At 36.2% G+C, this 21,491-nt stretch overlaps 1 protein-coding gene across 1 annotated transcript; it reads right to left on the bottom strand.

Moving 5' to 3' along the window:
* Positions 1-6,571: 6,571 nt before the first annotated feature.
* Positions 6,572-20,327, bottom strand: LOC128992049 (gastrula zinc finger protein XlCGF57.1-like). The gene is made up of 6 exons (XM_054415427.1): positions 19,920-20,327; positions 17,087-17,267; positions 15,061-15,118; positions 13,551-13,669; positions 10,250-10,343; positions 6,572-8,418 (listed from the first exon to the last, which is right to left on the bottom strand). Exons 1-6 carry the CDS (start codon positions 20,126-20,128, stop codon positions 7,334-7,336), a joined length of 1,746 nt encoding a protein of 581 aa, XP_054271402.1. The 5' UTR covers positions 20,129-20,327; the 3' UTR covers positions 6,572-7,333.
* Between the last annotated feature and the right edge of the window lie 1,164 nt (positions 20,328-21,491).

Below are 21,491 nucleotides of genomic sequence, written 5' to 3'. Positions count from 1 at the left end.
TTGTGTCAAATTTGTATTCCCTCAGTGTTTATACAAGAAGGCAAGAATAGTCGTTAATAACGCCTCAATGGAAGTAAGTGTTCAGTGGTGTATCAAATAAAATAAAATCAAATAAATTGATTAAGAACTATATGAATGAATCAATTTACTAAAAACTCAGTTGAATTGTTACTAACTTGAGGCTAAATACTATTGAAATGTTTATCAATCAAGGTCTGAACATATGAAACTTAAAAATGAAAATGAAAAGTAAATAATTAATTTGATGAAAAAAGGCTTGAAATAAAGTTTCAAGGTGTGATTCCAGTACCTAATAAATAAACTATTCGTGGAATTGCCAAAATTTAAGGAAACTGGATCCGTAGAAAGAAATGTACTTGAGTTGAGCTTGTGAAAAACTATGTTGAGTCCAATAAATTACCAATACCATTTTCGAAATCATTATCGAAGAGCGGAGCATTATCCACTTGGTAAACTATTCTCTGATGCACATAACCAGTGGGACGTCTTCAAGCCTTGGTAAAGTATCAGAAAGGAATTAAGGCACTGACAAAAAATAAACAAATTTTTTTTTTCATTCCAACGGACAGCTCCATTTTTATATTTAGTACAGTTCAGTGCATTAACAAACAACTAGTGAACCTGTGCGGCTCAATGCCCCGCAAAATAACATATGAATTTAGAAAACAAATTCATCGTATTATATAAGTGTTCAAGTTCAAGTTTGTTATAGGCAGCGAGCAAGGTTATAGGGTAGTTATTTTTTAAAGATTTTTAAAACACATTTAACAAAACATTTTATTATATGAATTTAATAGTTCTATGTAGCATATTTTGAAGGTCATAAAAATGCTGCTTGAAGAAAACACACTTTTAAAAATAAACACTAAAAAACAATATTTTTATCACAAAAGCACTTCCATGAATACAACGATTTTAGCCTTAAAGTTACCTTCAGGAAGATTACCCTGGTCAGAGTTTTCCGTAACGAATATGCGTATCCTATTAAAAGATGTAGCCTTACTTAAAACAACATATAATATAGTTGCTCATGACTGAAATTGGTCTGGGTAAGAACAGCGCTGCAAATGCCAAAGGTAACAGAAATTAGCATCTTTCCATTTTAAAAGGTAAGTTTGTTTCAGACGGGTAAATTTTTATCCTCGAAATCAAAATACGTCCCTACTCACTCTTGTTCCAGTTAAGACTTTACATTCTATTAAGTTGTTGACCATTCTGATCACGTGAAGCCTTGTGCCATTTATGAGGCCCTTTTTTATGTATTAATATTCCTCATCAATAAGACCACTGCCCCCTTTTATAAGTCTAATCTGTGTCTTGGCAATCCACTGACCTCTATATTTACTAGGTGTACAATGCAGTTGTCTGCTTGCATTATTGAGCGGAGCTACCATATTAATCCAATACTTTTCTAAAGTCAACAGCACATCTGTTTCTCGTAAATGAGATTAAATACTTGCAGTATCCAATGTCAATAATCTATTTGATTTACATAAATGGAATGACTATTCAAATCCAATTATAAGTCTGGTTCACGTAAATGAATTGTCTACTTACAGGAACCAAAGTCTATGTTTCATCTGGTTCTCATATATTAAATGTCTACTTGCAGTATCCAATGTCAATGATACATTTGGTTCACATAAATAAAATGCCTATTTGCAGCATCCAAAGTCAATGGTACCGGTACGCGTGGTTCACTTAAGCCGGGTTTACACGCTCCAATAAAACATAACGACTTGTCTGCAACGACTAATCTTTACTTAGGAAAAGGTAAACGATGGCTTTTTCCTAACATACAGATATCACAAATAGTTTCTGGCTTACTACCAGAAATGTTGATATCATCAGTCAAACCATTAATTAATCTTGTAAGGCTATCAAAATTCAAATGTCCCATACGCTGATGCCACAGTGTTAAGTCATTGCTTTGCATGGATAATGCAGATGTGTTTTTAGGCATATCCAGCTGAAACAGATTGTTTATTAAACTAAGCAGAAGCAATGAGCTGACCTGTTGAATTGAAAACTTTGGCTTCATCACTACAGTATTGAATACCACAGAGTTTCCCTTATTTACAATTTGACTCACTGATAAAAGATAGGCACATAATGTACATTACTTGCATTCGCTTCTTAGAACTCACCAGAAATACATATTGGAAGCTCCAAATCACCGACGGTATCAGTCACCATTGTCTCATTATTTGCTGTGGTGATCGTTAGTGCTTGGCCTTTTCTTGCATTCAGAAGCATGTTAACGTCAACACATAAATGACAAGATGCACCGCTGTCTAAAAAGAACTCATTGGTAACGCCCGATTGCATTGAAAATGCAGCAAAAAGTGTCATATTAGATTTGCCAGAGTTTACGTTATTTTTGCTCACTAACTCTTGTAGATGTACCTACTGAGGAGGATGCAGAGGATAGAGCAAGATGGAGAGGCTTTGTTGGTGCGGCCAAATATCTTCTTAGATATGCATGGCCCTGAGAGTAAGAGTAGATTTTTACACTGAATATGATGCTGCAATCCGTTTTTAAAAATATTGATCCATTCTAAAGTTATGAGAACTTTTTATAACTTTATTTTTAGCCCATTATAACATGGTGCATTTACAAACTAAGGCCATAATCTCAAAATAGTGCTAGATAAAGATAAGTGGACACCACCTTTCATATTTGACCTATTTTCACTTGGTTATGACGGATGTATTTTTTTCAGCCGCCATCTTGGATCCGCCATTTTGAAATGTGATAAATTATTTTAAATATGAAGGTGGTGTTGTGACCCATCATTTTGAACTACTTTTTTATGCTGAATTCAATGCCGCAATCCATTTTTCATTGTCATATTTGGTTTTTGAAATATTGACATTTTAAATAAAATAATTGAAATATTTTATCAAGAAAGCTTGATAACAAAAAACGGATCGCGGCAATAAGTTCAGCATTAAGTTTAGCGAACGAGCTAACCTAAAGGCAAGTGAGCGCAGCGAACGAGCTCCAACCTAAAGGTAATTGAGCGTAGCAAACGAACTGCAACCAGGACGTGATTGAGCCATGCGAACGAGCTCATCTTGAAAATGAACGAGCATTGTCATAAAACCACATTAGGACAGGACGACGTCTGTTGGGCCAGCTAGTATATTATAAGCAAATATAGGATAAATACCTTGCTTTTGTTGTTGATGTTGTATTTTATATATTTGGGTTGTTTTTTTTATATCTTGTGTGTATTTCAGTTTTACTGTAGTTTATTTTGACATGGCTAACACTAATTATGACTTATTGTTGAAATATGATTTGTGAGAATAGTTCATTTTGGTATCACATGTGTATAAGTTAGTTGTCATGGATACCAGATGTTGTTTTGTGGAAAGCTATGTTGTGGTTTTGTATTAAGTAAAACTTATACCTAAAACACCTTTTGTCTTTATCATTTTCTACACAATTTAAGTCCGTTTACAACAGGTTATGGGCCCAGGATATTTTATTCAGTGCTTCATTTAAGGAATACCGACTTCATAAGTTTGTAACAGCAATATGACTCAAAATTCATTACCAATTGAAACTTGAAAGGCTTAAAGGTCGTGAGAATTTTGATACATGGAAGTTTGCAGTACAAGCTTACCTGGAAGATTTGGATTTGTGGGACTGTGTATCTGGTGTAGAACAGGATAAGAAAAAGGACATTAAATGTCGGTCAAAGCTGATCTTATTGGTTGATCCGGTGAATTATGTACATATTTAAAACACAACCACCGCAAAGGCAGCTTGGGACAATTTAACAAAGGCTTTCCAAGATGATGGATAGCAGGAGCAGGAGAGTTGGACTTCTCCGTATTCTAATAACTACAAAGCTGGAAGATTGTAGTTCTGTTGAGGAATACGTGAACCGCGCATAGACACAACTGCTCACAAGCTTACAACTGTGGGTCTGAAGGGGATGAATGGGTTGGAACAATCTTACTAGCTGGTTTACCCATCCGGTATGAACCAATGATAACGGCTGAGATAAAAACAAAGTTATTCCAGAATGTGTCTCCAGTAGGTACAACGTGACTTTTTGCAGGAACTGATTCCGCACTGTATGGTTCCAGTTCGAGAGGGACAGTTCACAAAGCGTATCAAAAGAACAGAAACACGAGTAGTTTGGACAAAAATGTGAAGAAAGGTCCGAGATGTTATAAATGCAATGTTTACGGTCACATCTCATTATCTCAAAGAACTGTACATCTACAAGAGTTACTTACTCTTACTCTCAGGGCCATGCATATCTAAGAAGATATTTGGCCGCACCAACAAAGCCTATCCATCTTGCTCTATCCTCTGCATCCTCCTCAGTAGGTACATCTACAAGAGTTAGTGAGCAAAAATAACGTAAACTCTGGCAAATCTAATATGTCACTTTTTGCTGCATTTTCAATGCAATCGGGCGTTACCAATGAGTTCTTTTTAGACAGCGGTGCATCTTGTCATTTATGTGTTGACGTTAACATGCTTCTGAATGCAAGAAAAGGCCAAGCACTAACGATCACCACAGCAAATAATGAGACAATGGTGACTGATACCGTCGGTGATTTGGAGCTTCCAATATGTATTTCTGGTGAGTTCTAAGAAGCGAATGTAAGTAATGTACATTATGTGCCTATCTTTTATCAGTGAGTCAAATTGTAAATAAGGGAAACTCTGTGGTATTCAATACTGTAGTGATGAAGCCAAAGTTTTCAATTCAACAGGTCAGCTCATTGCTTCTGCTTAGTTTAATAAACAATCTGTTTCAGCTGGATATGCCTAAAAACACATCTGCATTATCCATGCAAAGCAATGACTTAACACTGTGGCATCAGCGTATGGGACATTTGAATTTTGATAGCCTTACAAGATTAATTAATGGTTTGACTGATGATATCAACATTTCTGGTAGTAAGCCAGAAACTATTTGTGATATCTGTATGTTAGGAAAAAGCCATCGTTTACCTTTTCCTAAGTAAAGATTAGTCGTTGCAGACAAGTCGTTATGTTTTATTGGAGCGTGTAAACCCGGCTTAAGTGAACCACGCGTACCGGTACCATTGACTTTGGATGCTGCAAATAGGCATTTTATTTATGCGAACCAAATGTATCATTGACATTGGATACTGCAAGTAGACATTTAATATATGAGAACCAGATGAAACATAGACTTTGGTTCCTGTAAGTAGACAATTCATTTACGTGAACCAGACTTATAATTGGATTTGAATAGTCATTCCATTTATGTAAATCAAATAGATTATTGACATTGGATACTGCAAGTATTTAATCTCATTTACGAGAAACAGATGTGCTGTTGACTTTAGAAAAGTATTGGATTAATATGGTAGCTCCGCTCAATAATGCAAGCAGACAACTGCATTGTACACCTAGTAAATATAGAGGTCAGTGGATTGCCAAGACACAGATTAGACTTATAAAAGGGGGCAGTGGTCTTATTGATGAGGAATATTAATACATAAAAAAGGGCCTCATAAATGGCACAAGGCTTCACGTGATCAGAATGGTCAACAACTTAATAGAATGTAAAGTCTTAACTGGAACAAGAGTGAGTAGGGACGTATTTTGATTTCGAGGATAAAAATTTACCCGTCTGAAACAAACTTACCTTTTAAAATGGAAAGATGCTAATTTCTGTTACCTTTGGCATTTGCAGCGCTGTTCTTACCCAGACCAATTTCAGTCATGAGCAACTATATTATATGTTGTTTTAAGTAAGGCTACATCTTTTAATAGGATACGCATATTCGTTACGGAAAACTCTGACCAGGGTAATCTTCCTGAAGGTAACTTTAAGGCTAAAATCGTTGTATTCATGGAAGTGCTTTTGTGATAAAAATATTGTTTTTTAGTGTTTATTTTTAAAAGTGTGTTTTCTTCAAGCAGCATTTTTATGACCTTCAAAATATGCTACATAGAACTATTGGATGTCTTCACGACCGCGAGGGGTGGTCAGAATTTGACCGCGAACGCGCAAGACGAGGATGATACGGTCCTCACGACCGCGGGAAAATATAAGAATTTTGCCTCATTTGCGGTAGACGATGATAATCTCCTCACGACCGCGGGATATGTTCATATATTGCCTCGATCATGGAAGACGATAATTTTATGTCCAAACGACCTGACTGCAGAAAATAGTAAGAATCTTGCCGCAAACGCGGGAGACGATTACGATGCCTACACGGCCGCGAGGGGTTATCAGAAGTTTACTGCGATAGAATGCACATACTATCACGATTGTTTTTTATTTTCAATTTTTTGGCGACCCCCAAAAAAGCCAATTGCCTCGCGCCCTAGGCACATGCCTACCGTGCCTATTCGGTAAATCGGCCCTGATGCCAATGCACGCCGTGCTTGCACATTTCGTCAGTTTTTGGCATTACGTTCAATGGACTTGTGTGAGGACCGCTTAAAACCAATTATTTACTTTTAATGTACAGTACAATACATTCTCATAGAGCTTGCAAAAACTCCATAATGATAGAATTAATCTCATATTAATAGCTGAAATATTAAGATTTGTAGATGTAAAATATGCCAAATGAGGTGCAACCTGACTAGCTTTGCTTTATTAGAATGTTTACTTACGGGACTTATGTGTATGTCCACTAAAAACATGTTTAAGAATTTTAAACTTATCAGACTCAATTTTGAATAGAAGCAGTGAAATCTTAAAAGATTGCATTTCTTTGTTTTTACACAAGCTCAACTAATAAAGAGCCATAGGGAGAAGATTAGTCCCTAAACCGATAACTTTTTTTTAAATTCTGTGTCAAAATGAACTGAAAAAAGGTAACAGTATCTAGAATTTGTTGTCTTCATAACTCTCCCTAACTGAAATTTGAACTTGTATTGTTTGTGCCCTGGAAAATTTGGGTTTGTTCTTTGCCCATAAATGTGAAAGTATTATTTGATATATGGGGATTACGGGGGGGCTCAAAAGTATTGGCAACTTTCCATTTCTGTTCATATGGCATTCCATAGGAATTTAATCTGAATCTGTAAGGTGAACCAACCACTTCTATTTATGGAGAAAAAAATAACATCATAGCCTAGTAATTTTGACAAGACTATTGAAATAAACAAGTACAACAATTTGGATCATGTAATTATTTTTATAAGAAGTACTAAGGAGCTAAAGAACACAAATCCCCAATTGTTACTAAAGTCAACAAGGGCAAGACAATCCAAATTCCACTTTTAAATGTTTTTAGTTAAATAGCTTTTCAAAAATATACCTACAAAAACTATCATTATTTTAAAATGTAAACATTACGTAGTTTCTACAACTACATCATCTACGTCTACAATCTCATACACAGTTTCATTATCAGATCCAGAATCCGAGTCTGCCTCTGAGAAAACAAGGTCTTCTCCGTTAAACTTGAGTTTCTGGGATTCACAATAATTCAGCACATAGCAGGTCATTTCTCCATTTTCTTTTGCAGGATGTTTCTTGCTCACGTGGTAACTCATAGCACTTCTGTATCTAAACTTAGCGCCACAATGTGCACAGGTGTAAGGCTTCTCGTCCGTGTGTTTCCTGGTGTGTAATGTCAACAGTCGCTTCAGCTTGGTCCTGTAGCTGCACTGAGTGCAAGCGAAGGGTCTCTCGTCAGAGTGAATGGCTGCAATGTGAGCCTTCAAGTTGTGTCTGTTGGCCGAACGATACTCGCATTGAGTACAAGCAAAAGGTTTCTCCCCAGTATGCATCCTCATGTGGATATCCAACGCTGCCTTCTGCACTGACTTGTAGTTACAAAGAGTGCAATGGTAACGTCTGATGCCTCCGTGTATCCGTCGGTGACGTTCCAGCGTGCTAGGATCTTTAGCTTTGTAAGGGCAAGTGGGGCAACAGTATGGCCTCTCGCCTGTATGAATTCTACAATGGATGATGTAAGACATTTTCTTCAGGGTTTTATAACCGCACTTTGAACAAACGTATTTCTTCTGATCGTCGTGTTGCCTCTCGTGGATCTTCAACAGAAGTTCAGTCATCGCTCTGTAAGCACAAAATTTACACGCAAAAGGTCGACTTTCATCATGAACGTTTTTATGACGTTCAAAAGTCTTCAAATACTTAAAACGTCTGCCGCAAATATCACACATGTATTCCGGTTCTGTCTTATGGGTTTTCAAATGTTTTTCCATGTCCTCAGAAGTAGATGCCTCGTATTTGCATCGGTTGCAAAAGAATACCTTTTTCTTCTTTTTCAGCTTTACACTAAAGTGTTGAAACTCATAAACCGACTTAATTTTCAATTGGTCTTTCAACTCCAAGTGAGTTTTTTTGTGTTTCTTCAATGCTTTCTCACTTTCTAGAACCAATCCACACTTCTCACATATTACCACACCATCTGAAACAAAATAAACCATTTACTTGTAACAAATACGATGGAATAAAAACATCAAATCACTTTATTTAGTCAAAATCAACAAGCAAATTGCATTTAAAACTAGCCATGACATGACAGAAGATTCACCTGTAACCTTTGATGATGATTGAACTGGACATTTTGATCCCTTGTTAAAGTTGTCGCCAGTACTTTTAGTCAAAAAGAACATGGTTGAATTGAGCCTCTTGTCAAATGCCCCAACATTTTAACCAAGGCAAACTGATAGGACAACTTATTGTAAGCTATAGCCTCTTTTATAAGTCACATGAACTATTACTTATTACAGTAACAAAAAATAAGGTAGAAAATATATGTTTAGCGTTAACTCATTATGTGACTGTACAAAAACTGTACAGCTAGTCCATTTAGAATATATGGAGCTTGTTCTTAGAAATCGACTTGTTCTCCCGTCTTTCTCCCTTTAATTGGTGATACAATGGGACCGGCTCGTTCCAGACAGTGCTGTTATCTGTGAGTGTATCAGCAAACTACGTCGACTCTCGTCGTAACGCAGCACATCACTGCACATCATTAGCTTTTCGTCAGACCAAAATATTTGAAAGATAAACAGGTTTGCTCTACGCTGCGCCGCACCGTGGCTACGTCTGCCATTTGGTGGGCCACAGCGAATGTGTTAATCTCACTCATTGCATTTCATAAGCATTCATAAGCTTCAGTTATCTAGCAATTTATGTTTGCAGACGAGATATTATTCTTGCAGCCAAAAAAACATGTCAATTACCTCATCTTGCATGCAGCATAGTCTATAATAGATTTAAAAAATTACTTCCCGTGATTGAGTTGCGAACTAGTGGGAGCAAATGTAGGTCTACCTAAAATAAGGAGTTCCATCAAAATGAGATAACTTTAACTAGCTGTAGGAATCATGGAGCACTCATTTTCGGTAGTGATTTCCAGTCATCAAGTGTATTTTTTACTAGGGGTTTGCCGGTCCCGGCCAACAACTGGACTGAGGGATCGGTATAGGCCGAAAATGATTTTACAGGCCAAGCTCAAATTGAATCAGGCCGAGCGCAATTTCGGCGACCACAAAATTGTTTGTGAAGATGCTTGATTGAAAATTCACCATTTTAAAGCGATCGTGCTCCCATGATTGTTGTCCCCACAATGATGACGCTGTGACTACGGAAATTGTTCTCAAATGCTGTGACCGCACAAGATGTTTTGGATTTTGATGTGATCACAGAAGACGTTTAATTTTAACGAATAATTCTTTCCCAATTATATTTCAAAATTCCTGCATAATTATCGTTTTCCCGGAATTTAAAGTCTGTGGCAAACCTGTAGAATCATTATTATAGATTCTTCAACGCACTTCACGATTTTATAAATTTACCGCAAAGTTAACAAATCAGTTGTGCTTGCGCTACAATGATGAAAAACTGGCAATATGCAATATTTTTTTGGTATAAATACAAAATAAAATAACTTATTTTTAAGTGACATCCGGTGGAGATAAGTGTATGGTTCCCATCGCCAAGCGTGGGAGCGGAAATGCCGAGATAGCAGCGGTTAAACCAAACTGCTCTCAAAGCAAGGTCGGTTAGATTAGAACAAACTGTAGTATTTTACGATTGAGGGCTGATATTGGTTAATGCGAGGTCGGTTAAGAGGGGGTTTACTGTATGTGGAAATCTTATAAAAAGACGGGCGCAAAGGTCTACCATGATGACTCAGTAGGGTGATTACTACCCAGTAGGGAAAATTGCTGGAAAATCTTAATATAGTTTAGAAACATACAATTTATCACTATACAGCTGAAGTACTTTACCTTGAGATTGATCTTCATATTTTAGGATTTGAGGTGGTTCAACTTCTACTTGTGTTAGACTGCTGACTTCAGTTTTGGCTTCTGACTTTTCAACCTGAAAATTACATTAAAAACTACTATTAACTGCAAAGTTAACAAAATCTATATATGAATTTGAAACTGTTTTTCTTTGTCATAGCTATTTTGAGAGAACGGCTGGGTGTAGAAACTCGGTAGAGGTGTCTAAAGAAAGGTCTTGGTCTGTAGATGAGCCATCAAAAGAGAAACATGGTGAATTCCCTTGGGACTCTGCCCCAGTGGCCTTTAAATTCCCATCCCATGTTATTCTTATGGAGGAAAACGGGGTTTTTGTCACAGCTAATTTGAGAGAACGGGTGGGCGTAGAAACTTGGTAGGGGTCTCTAAAGAAAGGTTTTGGTCTGTAGATGAGCCATCAAAAGAGGAGCAAGGTAAATTCCCATGGGGAAGCCTTTAAAGTTGCCTCTCAGATTTGTTTACATTACGACCATATGCATAGTTCTACACTACTTTTTAATGAAACAGATGTTAATATTTAAATTGTGATTTATTAAATTTGTCAAAATGAAGTACAGTATTTGCAATGGGTTTTTCTGATTTTAAATTGGATTTTATTCTGCATCGTGTCATGTTTTGCAATATAATGTTCTATTACCAAATCAGTGTAAAGTACCTGTTGCTCGAATTCGAGCAATTGCGAAGCATTACAGGCGACTCAAAGATTATGGAAATACTCACGATCTACACAACAGTTAGATATAATCAAAATCTTTTGTAAATATCTTATCTTTTTCAAAAAGTTGATCTTGTTTTTTTAGTGTTTTTAGTGTAAAAGAAAACATTATTATTTCTATTTCGTCTACTTGGTTGTGTTCTATGACTTTTTCTATGTTTCCATTGTTTGCAAATCGGTTATTTCAATGATTGCTCAAGAAATGTAGCACAGTGTTAATTCAGTTTTATTTTTAGCCTATATCAAATTGTCCAGGATTTCTTGCTCTTTTCCATTGTAATAATTACACCAACACAAGTTTCTTCTACAGATGCAATATTCCAAAGAATATCATCTACGTACAATCTCCAAGAAGTGGTAAAAAAGGCAGAAACCAACCCATACAATAGATATAAGTTAACTCAATAACATTATATTGCAAAACATGACACGATGCAGGAGAAAATCAATTTTGAAATCAGAAAAATCCATTGCAAATGCTGTACTTCATTTTGACAAATTCAATAAATCACAATTTAAATATTAACAGCTGTTGCATTAAAAAGTAGTGTACAATTATGCATATGGTCGTAATGTAAACAAATCTGAAGAGGCAACTTTAAAGGCTTCTGGGGCAGAGCCCCAAGGGAATTTACCTCTTTCCTCTTTTGATGGCTCATCTACAGACCAAGACCTTTGTTTAGAGACCCCTACCAAGTTTCTACGCCCAGCCGTTCTCTCAAATTAGCTGTGACAAAAACCCCGTTTTCCTCCATAAGAATAACATGGGATGGGAATTTAAAGGCCACGGGGGCAGAGCCCCAAGGGAATTCACCATATTTCTCTTTTGATGGCTCATCTACAGACCAAGACCTTTCTTTAGACACCTCTACCGAGTTTCTACACCCAGCCGTTCTCTCAAAATAGCTGTGACAAAGAAAAACAGTTTCAAATTAATTTGGAGTTAACTTATATCTATTGTATGGGTTGGTTTCTGCCTTTTTTACCACTTCTTGGAGATTGTACGTAGGTGATATTCGTTGGCATATTGCATCTGTAGACGAAACTTGGGTTGATGTAATTATTACAATGGAAAAGCGCGGGGAATCCTGGACAATCTGATATGGGCTAAAAATAAAACTGAATTAACACTGTTCTACATTTCTTGAGCAATCATTGAAATAATCGATTTGCAAACAATGGAAACATAGAAAAAGTCATAGAACACAACCAAGTAGAAGAAATAGAAATGATTTTTTGTTTCATTTATAATCGTTGTCATAGACAACCTAATGCGGCTATGAGAGGGAAAAATTTGTAGAAAACACTAAAAAACAAGATAAGCTTTTTGAAAAAAGATATGATATTTACAAAAGATTTTGATTATATCTAACTGTTGTCATCAGAAATTATGACTGTTATTCGTTTTAAAATAACGCCTGTAATACTTGGCAATTGCTCAAATTCGAGCAACAGGGACACTAGTAAATAAATATATTTCGTACCTAGGGCCGAAAATGAGGTTTTGCCGGCTCGAGAATTTAAAACGATCGAGAGCTGTGTACACGAATAATCTTCAGTGTAATCTTTGCTCAATAGTTGCAACTGATGTTTTCCCCTTTGTACTGTATTTTTTATATTTGATAAGTATATGACTGGTAGTAGTGGATGGCTTGTTATAAACACATGTGACAAGTCATTTGTTTAATTTTTCCTTGTTATTTTGTTCAACCTACATAGTTACTTCCGCAACCCATAAAGCCCCCCCATACACAGGAAGCATGATCGGCGTTTCAGACAGACGATCAAGCATGCTTGCCGCCACCGCACAGTACTCTTTCTTCTCTATCGCAGTGACAGTCGAGTTGCGTTTAAAATGGATGCTAACGCTGTTGTGGCTATTTGGGGTGGTTTTGTTTGTTTAGAAGATGAGAAAAAACGCAAGCCACAAAAAATATGATGCAAGAAAAAAAAACAGGAACCGGTTCGGTCACATTTCTTTGTTAGCAGAACTAGCATCAAACGAACCAAATGATTTTAAATACCCCCGCCACGACAAGCCTGCAGACTAAGCGAATTTTCATTTGCCTGATTTGATTTTCAATTAATTCTATTAAAATAAAATTAGGTTTAACGAGGACTTAGGTTTGCTACTACAGGCAGGGCAATAAAGTGTGTTTTATAGTACCATAGAATATTAATAGCTTAGTATAAAATAAATAAATTTACCAAGTTTGATCAAAATATATCCAATAACAAGCAAACTAAAACAGTTTTAAAACTTATTCTCCATCAGAATAACTTGGGTATTTTAAAGTTTACTATTTTTTTATTAGTTTTCTCAGCCAATAACCGTACAAAAAACAAGCGCTTTTTAAGCGTTTTAAAATAGTTTAGAGAGAAATTGGGAAATTTTATGTTTTGAGCCCCCACCCTCAACGGCACAATGGTGTCAACTTTGAGCATTAGTGATCATGGGTTTAACAGTATATACCATTGACATAATGCATTGTCATTACAAACCTATGGACAAATTTAGATACAAACATACACTAATTGCATCAAGCCTACCTCTGGTATGTATTCAGAGTCTCCGACAACAACTTCACTTTCCACTATTTCAGTGTTGACAAAGAAATCTGGATCCATTTGAGGTACATCTTCCACTTCTTCTGCCACCAACGGTTCATCTGAAAACAACTAAAAAGCTTACAATAGGAACCAGAACAATAAAATATAGGATATATTAAAATGTTATAAAACATAACCATCTTTCAATTGAAAATACATCAAAACAAGGAATTCACCCAGCCCATTCAACTTTCCAAGCCGTCAAATTTTTCTCAATCCATGGTGCTGCCACCTGTTCAAAGAGACTAGAGATGGGAAATGCAGTACCATTACTCTGTATTAATAATCAGGGACGATCCTTGACTTTTCAATTAAAGGAAAAATAATACTTCAATACTTTATTAAGAAATGGCGACCATACGAATATAGGTATTTAAAGCCAAGTATGAATGAAGATGAGTGTAGGATGAGTGGTGCAATCTTGTAGTCTTGTTAATGACTAAGGCCGACATGTACCTTAGACACAGCTGTTAATTTATAGCCCATACAGCCAATGACAACAAATAGGGACCTACAGTTTATAGTGGAATCCGAACCACATTTTTTCCTTGTAATTAACGAATTGGTCTAATTACCAGGATAGTACTGCGGATAGTCGTAGGGCCGGGCGCACACCAGATGCGGCACGGCACGACGTTTTGTCTTAAGGCGCCTTATGCGACTAGGTTTCTAATATTTCAAATGGAGGTGCCGTACACATTATCGGGCACAGCAATGCAAGGTAAAGCAGCGCCGCACGGCGCTTTGTACTGCCTTGTCAATTTTCGTCTTTCAGGCTTGGGGCAAAACGATGAGCGCATGCGCGAGGATTGACACAACGTGAAGTGCAGTGACAGCACCTGCCGAAAGCAGTGGCGTACTTCTCTGTTGTGTACGTCTTGCCGTGCCGTGCTGTATGCAGCTCTCCCTCCATCAGGCATGGCAAGTCGCGGAGAAGACGTTTTGCTGTGCCGTACTGTATTTAAGCCAGGTCAATGTTAATTGGTAATGTTATCAGCGTTATTTTACTCACTTGTTCTTACACTTCTTGCGATAGCTCAATAATAAATTACCAGTGTAATAGGGGACATTTAGTAATATAGTTTTTCAATCCTATTAAATTAAACAACACCCACCTCTAGGAGAGACTACACTTTAGAATGAAATTAATCAGTCTTAAAAGTCTACGGAATACCGGTAGACCCATGGTAGAAAAATACACTTGATGACTGGAAATCACTACTGTACCGAAAATCAGGTTTTTCTGTCAGGAAAAGTCTACAAAATGTGGATTGCACACCTGCTGGAATCAAACTCATGTAAAGCTAGACTTGTAACACCTTTTCTTAAAGAGTTCACAAGAATAAAATCACAACCAATTAAAATACTAATCTCTTGTAATGCAATGAGGTGAAACAAAGAATCTCCATGAATTTTAAATCATCAAATAAGTGTTCTCATGCTACTGTACCTTCATAATATTCTTCATCTCGAAGATCAACACCTACATCCCTGACGTACAAATCCTCCTGTAGTAAAAAAAAATATTGTCAACATTTAATTAGCTGTAAAATGGACATTTTGCATACACTTCTTGAATTATAGTAGTCCGGCTTTAACAGGCTGCTGGATGGACACAGACCATCAAAAGACCATTCAAATTATAGATTAAAGTGATCATTGAACTTGAGACAGCTCATGTTATGTACGAGTTCTGTGTTTTGTACCATGATTCGTCGCCACTTGCCAATAACATAGTAACAATCCAGTTCAGCGTTCCACATGATTAAAACTACTACTAACTGTATTCTATAAAATTTTTGTATAATAGGTACCATAATTAATTTAATTTCTTATCAACCCTAGACTGTTGATCTGTCATTTTATAGCCGATCAAGGTCCTTTCTATAGTGCCATCGGTCACAAAATGACTGATCCAGTATTTTTGGCTATATATTCAAACTCTTATATTAAGTATGGATGTAAAGTTGAAGATGTAGGCTAACCTGCTAACTCGACCGTTACTTTGTTGGGTTGGCGAAGTTAAATTCCCATTTTTAGTGTCTGCTTACTTGAAAATTCAAGGTGTATATTCAATGTGAATGAGTAGTTTTATAAACAAACAAAAAACATTCAATTTTTATGGGGAATTGAATTTTTCAACAAACACTTAATCCTTACTTATTTCCGAAAAATATATAAGATTTTTAGATTTAGATATGGGTATAATGTCAGTTACTATATTCCAATTTTAATGAAATTCGGTAGGCCTACATATGGTGTAAACCTACGTTTATTTCAACAAGTTCATGAACCAGCATGATCGGACTTTGTGGAACTTTGAAGGGGTTTACGGGGTGAAAAACGGGCTTTCCATTTTTTGCACCTAAATCATAAAATATCTCAATATCTTTCCAAACCATATTGTAGACCTTAAAAAATATATAAAGAGCCAACCAAGGATTGGTTTGTTGCACCCGCCTTAAAATTAATGATGACAAAACCCAGTCCCTGGTCTGTACACCGAAACAGAGATTAAAGGAGGAGGTCGCGGTAAAGCTTCTGGGATTCACAGCAGATACCTAAGTAAACCTAAGTTGGAGAAAATAAATCTCGCAGGTATGTGTAAAGTAGGTATGTTCTCCATCTTCTAAGAAAACTTAAACCTGAAATTCTGAAATCATCTTTACTGTCCTTGCAATATGCCTTATTTCATAGCCATGTGAACTATGCGCTGGTACTGTGTGGCACTCCTCAGCAGCTGAAGACGTGCTGCTTTTACAAAAGATGGCCTTGGGGATTATTATATCTGCTGGGTATTTGGATCATTGCCGGGCAATCTTAAAGGATCTTGGGGGACTCACAGTTTACAGTCAGTACGTGCTTAACATCCTGACCCTATTAAAGGATAATTTAAGGGCTCACACTAGGAGAGAGGAGGTGCATGAGTACTATACCAGGAAGGCCCAAAATATTGACTTTCGCCTCTGCCGACTAAGTCGTACCTCGGATAGTTATCCTCATTCAGCTGTTAAAATTTATAATACTCTGCCCACTTGGATTCACCCTCCTTCAAGAAGGCACTGAAAGGAATGCTATTTAATAGGCCACTGGACTCCTTAGAAGAGCTTGAGGATGAGTGAGATAAGTGAATGTCCACCATGTCATCTGTCAAAGGCCAAGTTTTATGAAAGTATAGTTTCTGTAAATATTGTCCTAATCAACAATCGGTATCAATAAATAATAAAACTATATACTATATACATAATGACACAATCTATTGGTCTAGATCTGGCAAAGATGTAGAATTCAAGTTTACAAAAAGTTTTGTATATTAAAGGGTTGTTTAATCCTTTATTTACAAACTTTACCATTTACCGTTTACCATTTATTACAAACCCAATTATTAAGAACAGTTGGTGAAGACACATTTGTAGAAAATAATAGTAGGAGAAACAAAATCCGCAAAACAAATTTATGAAACAATATAAACTCACCTCTAATTCTTTCTTGATCTGGGGATCAGGCTCAAGACTATCCAAATCTTCGATGACCGGTTTACCTTCCCGAAGTCTTTTCAGCCTTGTTTCAGTGTTTAAAAATAATGTGCGAATCTTGTCTTGTAAGATGTTACACCGAGCGAAGCTACAATCCAGGTTATGACAGAGAATGTAACATCTGCAAAACATTTCAAATCGTCACTTCATTAGCTATTTGATGGTAGAAAGTTGACAAAAATGGAGAAAACCATTTTTCATTTTCAGGAAAATAAGTTAATAGCAGGCCTATATTTCATCACTAAGGCATAAAGTGACTCTTTTTGACCTGAGGTCGACGGAAAATGAGCGAGGGTTAAAAAGACACTTTTAGCCCGTGTGGTAAACTAAATCTTTTGCCATATTGCATCATCAATTAATTACTGGTAACAAACAAAGCTAAAAAACAAAACAAGTATAACCTCTCAAAACGACTTTCAACTTGTCAATTCTGCTAATACAAATAAGCAGCTGTTTAGTAAGTGATTCAATCATTTTGTTTATTACGGTTGTGTTACAGTAGGCCCTACATTTTATCATCGATATGTTGAGCCATAGACAACAATATGCTAAAATCTTACCTAATAAATCAATCAATTTTGATCGATACAATTGCCACAATCAAAATTTACAACTGTTTACAACAGCTGATTTTTATTCCCTAGAGAGTAAAAATGCTACTTTAGGCCCGCAATGCATTCATTAAAAACGGCTGTTTTTGCTGCAGTTTGACAAAAATTATCTTATTAGCCTATATACCGGTACGAGATTTTATAAGCCTAACTTATTCATCTTCAGACTACGGCTATTACAGTAGAACCTCTATTCAAAACTAATTGGGACTGGGGGTAGTTTGGACTATTGAATAGGCTAGTTCAGATTACAGAACATCTTGTTGTTTTTACATAATAGGCCTAACTTAATAGCCTAGCTAAGAATAAACTTAGCTAAAATGGATTGTCCCAACTATAAAGCATTTTTCACTTTTCCTTTAACAATTGGTAACGGTACAAAAACATTCTGGGAGGGAATAAACAGAATCGCAAAAAAAGTAGTGGTACCTAATGAATTAACGGGACTAATACATATCAAAAATCGAGACATAAAAAAAAATCATTGACAATAATGAATGTTCCCCTTTAAACAAGAAAGTACCGATATTGTCATAGGCTACGGTTGTTTTTGACAACAGACACGGAAGTCTAAGTTAACCCTTCAATTTGTTATTTGTTAGCCTTTCTAGGCCTAATTTTACAGTCACTTAACCCTCCAAGTGTCTCTAGTTTTGGTCTTAATGTTCGCCCATTTATTGCGCAATCGCAGGGTTTTATTAAAATGTATCTTAGAAACTTAAAAACAATGTATAAGTATACTGTTTTATATATCATTTTGTTTGGAAAATTATGGGCTTTAATGTAACATATAAAACATTACAAAAAAAATGTCCAACAATTTTTGTGGGGTTAACATTTCTCAAAAATTATAAAATAAATGAAAAAAATTTATGTTTGCGCTCAATAAATTGTTATAATTTATAGGCCCTAGGTCTACAAATATTTTAAATAGCCACTTTGTTCAGAATTTTATGAGGATTCCAAAAATATAATAATATAAGGAAGTAGATTTGCAAATAAATAGGCTAAGTTATGGGCAAAAAACAGATTTCGGTACATAGCGTTTAGCTAAGAATGCATAGCCTAACCATAGCTAGGAATCTGGCTGATAATTTACATCAATATCACTACCTACTTCTTCAGGATCATCAACCAGCCCTTCAAAATCACTTAAATCTTCTTATAATGCACCATGTATATCACTACTTTTGATTTTTAACACTAAAACAATGATAAACGTAATAAAACACATCAGTCATCGGTGCGAGGTTAACCAAGCTGTTTACAAATACGCACGTCAGCTGTCTGCTACAATTATGATCGGCTCGAGAAAAAAAAGCGCTTAGAGACAGACCTCGGGAGAAAGCTTAGAATCTGCCAAATAAAACGATACGGTACCTAACTCGATCCAGTTCAATCTGATTTTGTCAGTCATAGAGCCTTCGCTGTAAACAGTGTTTGTGAGTCGAAAAATCGACACAAAACACTACACAAAGTGTGTTATGTGTCAATTTTACGACACATAACCCTCGGAGGGTTAAGAATCTTTTTGACGATGTTATTGCATTTTTGGATTCAGCGTGCAAAAAACTGTAAGTTTTCACAAATAGCCTAATGTATGTGTACCGGTAGCCTATCAAAATTTAAATTAAGTCATAATCGTTGGGCGTAGCTTATGGAACAATTAACTAGCCTACCATACAATAATCATTTTATATTCTCTTTGTATCTTTTGATTTGACCTTGTACTCTACATCTATTGTACTCTTCCTTGAAAAATGTTTACCAACATAATACCTTCATTGACCATTCCACATGCATTTGTAATGTCTATTGGAAAAGAATGTGCTAAGTTAGTAGCTAACTTATGTTCAAAGCCTAGAGCTTTCTACAACTCAAGTAGGCTACAGTAATGGCCATAAGTACCTCTCTTGCATCTTGAATGATCGACAAAAGGGGCACCTTATCTGGAGGGCACTTGACAAGAAGCAGGCCTAAACTTACAGTTAGGCTAGAGTTTTTACAGCCCTCACTCGTAAGCAGGAAGGTCGGATAACCAATGATCGACTATAATCTTCGGGATAACCGACTCTAATACAGCCTAGGCCAACTAAGTTACTACAATTATTGTATTTTCAGTTAGCCTCTAGCCTAAAGTTGTGATCTAACTTAACACTCACCTATCACAGATAAAGAATTCAGGAGATACTACTATAAATACTGAGCAATCTAAAACATTCTTCAGAAACTCTGAGAGTAAAATATCCCCATTGGTTAATGTTGTTTCAAATATATTGTGACATCTAGATCTGAGAGAATAGTCACTACAAATTATGCATCTTGCAAATTTTCCCTTGCGGCTCAGGTCGGTTAGGTCGACTTCTTCCATGCTTTACACGAATTATTTACTTTCTAGCTCACCTTGATCAACTTAATGAGTTTAATTAAACTATACTAGGCTAAAACTATCACAAACAATTTCAAAACAAAGTAAACGTCAAACGAACACGAAAATGTTTAACTTCCCTCTCGAAATGAAAGCTAAACGGTAGGCTAACTACACAAAATTCTACGCTAGCGCAGGCTTTACTTTCCACCATTACGCTACAAACAAGAGGATGATGCAAACCTAACATCCGGTGTCAGTAAGTGGTGTTTCCTCCATGGAATAACATGGATTAAAAATACAGTACTGTACAAAATATAGAAGTCCAATTCTCTAGGACGTTAAATTTGAAATTATGAGGGTTGAATACAAAATATTCCATAGACCTTCTTTTTATTTCATTCTGAAATTTTTTATAATCAATACTAAAATATATATAGCTAATAGTATACTGTGCCTATGTACTATGCAATAGTATCTGAAGTCAATAGTAACATATCTTATATATTAAAAAAATTTGGTTTTTCTTTTCCGAGTTCGTTTGGCTCTTCTACCCGACCAATTTTCATGATTGAGGTCTCAAATTGAAGGTATGCACGCTCAGATTTGCCATCAAGCATCGGCATATATTTATCTATAATCCTACTCCGCTTATAGGTAAAAGAAATTTGCTCCCCATGTTATTATTATGGGAGTTAAATTTGGTTTATCTTTGCCGAGTTCGATTGGCTCTTCTACCCGACCGATTTTCATGATTGAGGTCTCAAATTGAAGGTATGCACGCACAGATTTGCCATCAAGCATCGGGATATATTTATCTATAATCCTACTCGGCTTATAAGTAAAAGAAATTTGCTTCCCATGTTATTCTTATGGGAGTTAAATTTGGTTTATCTTTGCCGAGTTCGATTGGCTCTTCTACCCGACCGATTTTCATGATTGAGGTCTCAAATTGAAGTTTTGCACGCACAGATTTGCCATCAAGCATCGGCATCAATGTATAATCCCACGCGGATTATACGTAAACGAAATTTGTTCCCCATGTATTTCTTATGGGAGTTAAATTTGGGGTTTCTTTGCCGAGTTCGTTTGGCTCTTCTACCCGACCGATTTTCATGATTGAGGTCTCGAATTGAAGGTATGCACGTACAGATGTGCCATCAAGCATCGGCATCAATGTATCTATAATTCCACGCGATTTCTACGTAAACGAAATTTGCTCCCCATGTATTTATTAACATTCGAAGAGAACAAACAAAATTACGTGTAGACACTTATGTTGGTTTGTCCGATGCTTTACGTATAAGGGCTGAACAGGATAAGTTAAGAGTAGGTCGGATCGTAGTTTTGCCATCGTCCTTTATTG

This window comes from Macrosteles quadrilineatus, unplaced genomic scaffold (genome assembly GCF_028750875.1).
Source record: "Macrosteles quadrilineatus isolate MER2022 unplaced genomic scaffold, UCM_ALF_1.0 Scaffold_4__1_contigs__length_99947679, whole genome shotgun sequence".
Taxonomy (NCBI): domain Eukaryota; kingdom Metazoa; phylum Arthropoda; class Insecta; order Hemiptera; family Cicadellidae; genus Macrosteles; species Macrosteles quadrilineatus.
Note: the sequence above shows the minus strand (reverse complement) of the source record. Positions and strands in the feature narration are given on the sequence as shown.

Excerpts from the sequence above, each read along its gene's own strand:
- LOC128992049 (XM_054415427.1), bottom strand. The coding sequence starts at position 20,128 with ATGGAAGAAGTCGACCTAACCGACCTGAGCCGCAAGGGAAAATTTGCA. Across the intron at positions 15,119-17,086 it reads AGATCAAGAAAGAATTAGAG|GAGGATTTGTACGTCAGGGA; the intron begins GTGAGTTTATAT and ends TTTTTACTACAG. Across the intron at positions 8,419-10,249 it reads ATATGAAGATCAATCTCAAG|ATGGTGTGGTAATATGTGAG; the intron begins GTAAAGTACTTC and ends ATTTTGTTTCAG.